The 1,493-nt window shown below is 57.9% G+C and overlaps 1 protein-coding gene across 1 annotated transcript; it reads left to right on the forward strand.

The window, feature by feature from the left end:
• Positions 1–27: 27 nt before the first annotated feature.
• On the forward strand, positions 28–1,150 carry LOC104395857 (fibroin heavy chain-like; the record flags this gene model as incomplete). The annotated part of the gene is made up of 1 exon (XM_010005602.1): positions 28–1,150. A coding segment is annotated over exon 1 (1,123 nt), but the record flags the coding sequence as incomplete, so codon positions are not given.
• Positions 1,151–1,493: the final 343 nt, after the last annotated feature.

The raw sequence follows: 1,493 nt of genomic DNA on the forward strand, positions 1-1,493 counted from the left end.
AACATGGCACCTGGTTCTGGGACCAACATGGGATCTGGACTTGGAACCAACATGGCACCTGTGATTGGAGCCACCATGGGATCTGGTCCTGGAGCCAATATGGCACCTGGTCCTGGAACCAACATGGGACCTGGTCCTGGGACCAACATGGCACCTGGGATTGGAACCAACATGGCACCTGGGATTGGAACCAACATGGCACCTGGTTCTGGGACCAACATGGCACCTGGGATTGGAACCAACATGGCACCTGGGATTGGAACCAACATGGCACCTGGGATTGGAACCAACATGGCACCTGGGATTGGAACCAACATGGCACCTGGTCCTGGGACCAACATGGCACCTGGAATTGGAACCAACATGGGATCTGGTCCTGGAGCCAATATGGCACCTGGTTCTGGGACCAATATGGGACCTGGGATTGGAGCCAACATGGGATCTGGTCCTGGGACCAACATGGGACCTGGGATTGGAACCACCATCAGCCACGGTCTTGGAGGCAACATTGGGGCCAACATTGAACCTCCTCATGGAGCCAACGTTGGGCCCGGCCTTGGAGACCCCGTTGGCCACGGTCTTGGCTCTGAGGTTGGCATCAGGGTGGGCCTTGGCCTTGGGGTGGCAGCAGGAGCCGACGTTGGGCCCGACCTGGGGGCTGATCTTGGTGCTGCCCTGGGAGCTGGTGCTGGAGGTGATGGTGGAGCTGGTCTCCAACCTGATGGTGGAGCAGATGTTGGGGCTGGTTTGGGGGCCGGAGTCACTCTGAGCCTTGGGACCAACATTGGGCCTGGCCTCGGCGTCACCATTGGGGCTGGACTTGGCCTTGGAGCCAACATTGGGGCCACCGTTGGCTCCAGTCTTGGTTCTCCTGGTGGACTTGGCCTCGGAGCTGCTCTTGGGACCAACATTGGCACCACGTTGGCACCGGGGGTCGGCGTCGCCATCGGAGCCGCCGTCGGGGCCGGTGTCGGAGTCACCGTTGGGGCCAACGTTGGGCTGGGACCTGGTGCTGGACTCACTGTTGGAGCCAACGTTGGTCCTGGGCTTGGAGCTGGAGTCACCATTGGCTCCACTCTTGGCCCCAACGTTGACCTTGACCTCAGCGTCGGAGCCAACGTTGACCCCGCCCTCGCGTCCGACGTCAGAGGTGGCCTCAGCCTTGGAGCTTCAGTTGGAGCCAACATGGGCTCCAACCTTGGCTCCACCCTTTGCTCCAACCTTGGTTCCACCCTTGGCTCCACTCTTGGCTCCAACCTTGGTTCAACTCTTGGTTCAACTCCTGGTTCAACTCTTGATTCAACTCTTGATTCAACTCTTCATTCAACTTTTGGTTCAACTGTTGGTTCTACTCCTGGTTCAACTCTTGGTTCAACTCTTGGTTCAGCTCATGGTTCTACTCTTGATTCAACTCCTGGTTCAACACTTGGTTCAACTCTTGGTTCAACTCCTGGTTCAACAGCTCTTGGTTCAACTCCTGGTTCAACTCCTGG

Source organism: Chaetura pelagica, unplaced genomic scaffold (genome assembly GCF_000747805.2).
Source record: "Chaetura pelagica isolate M959 unplaced genomic scaffold, ChaPel_1.0 scaffold1699, whole genome shotgun sequence".
Taxonomy (NCBI): domain Eukaryota; kingdom Metazoa; phylum Chordata; class Aves; order Apodiformes; family Apodidae; genus Chaetura; species Chaetura pelagica.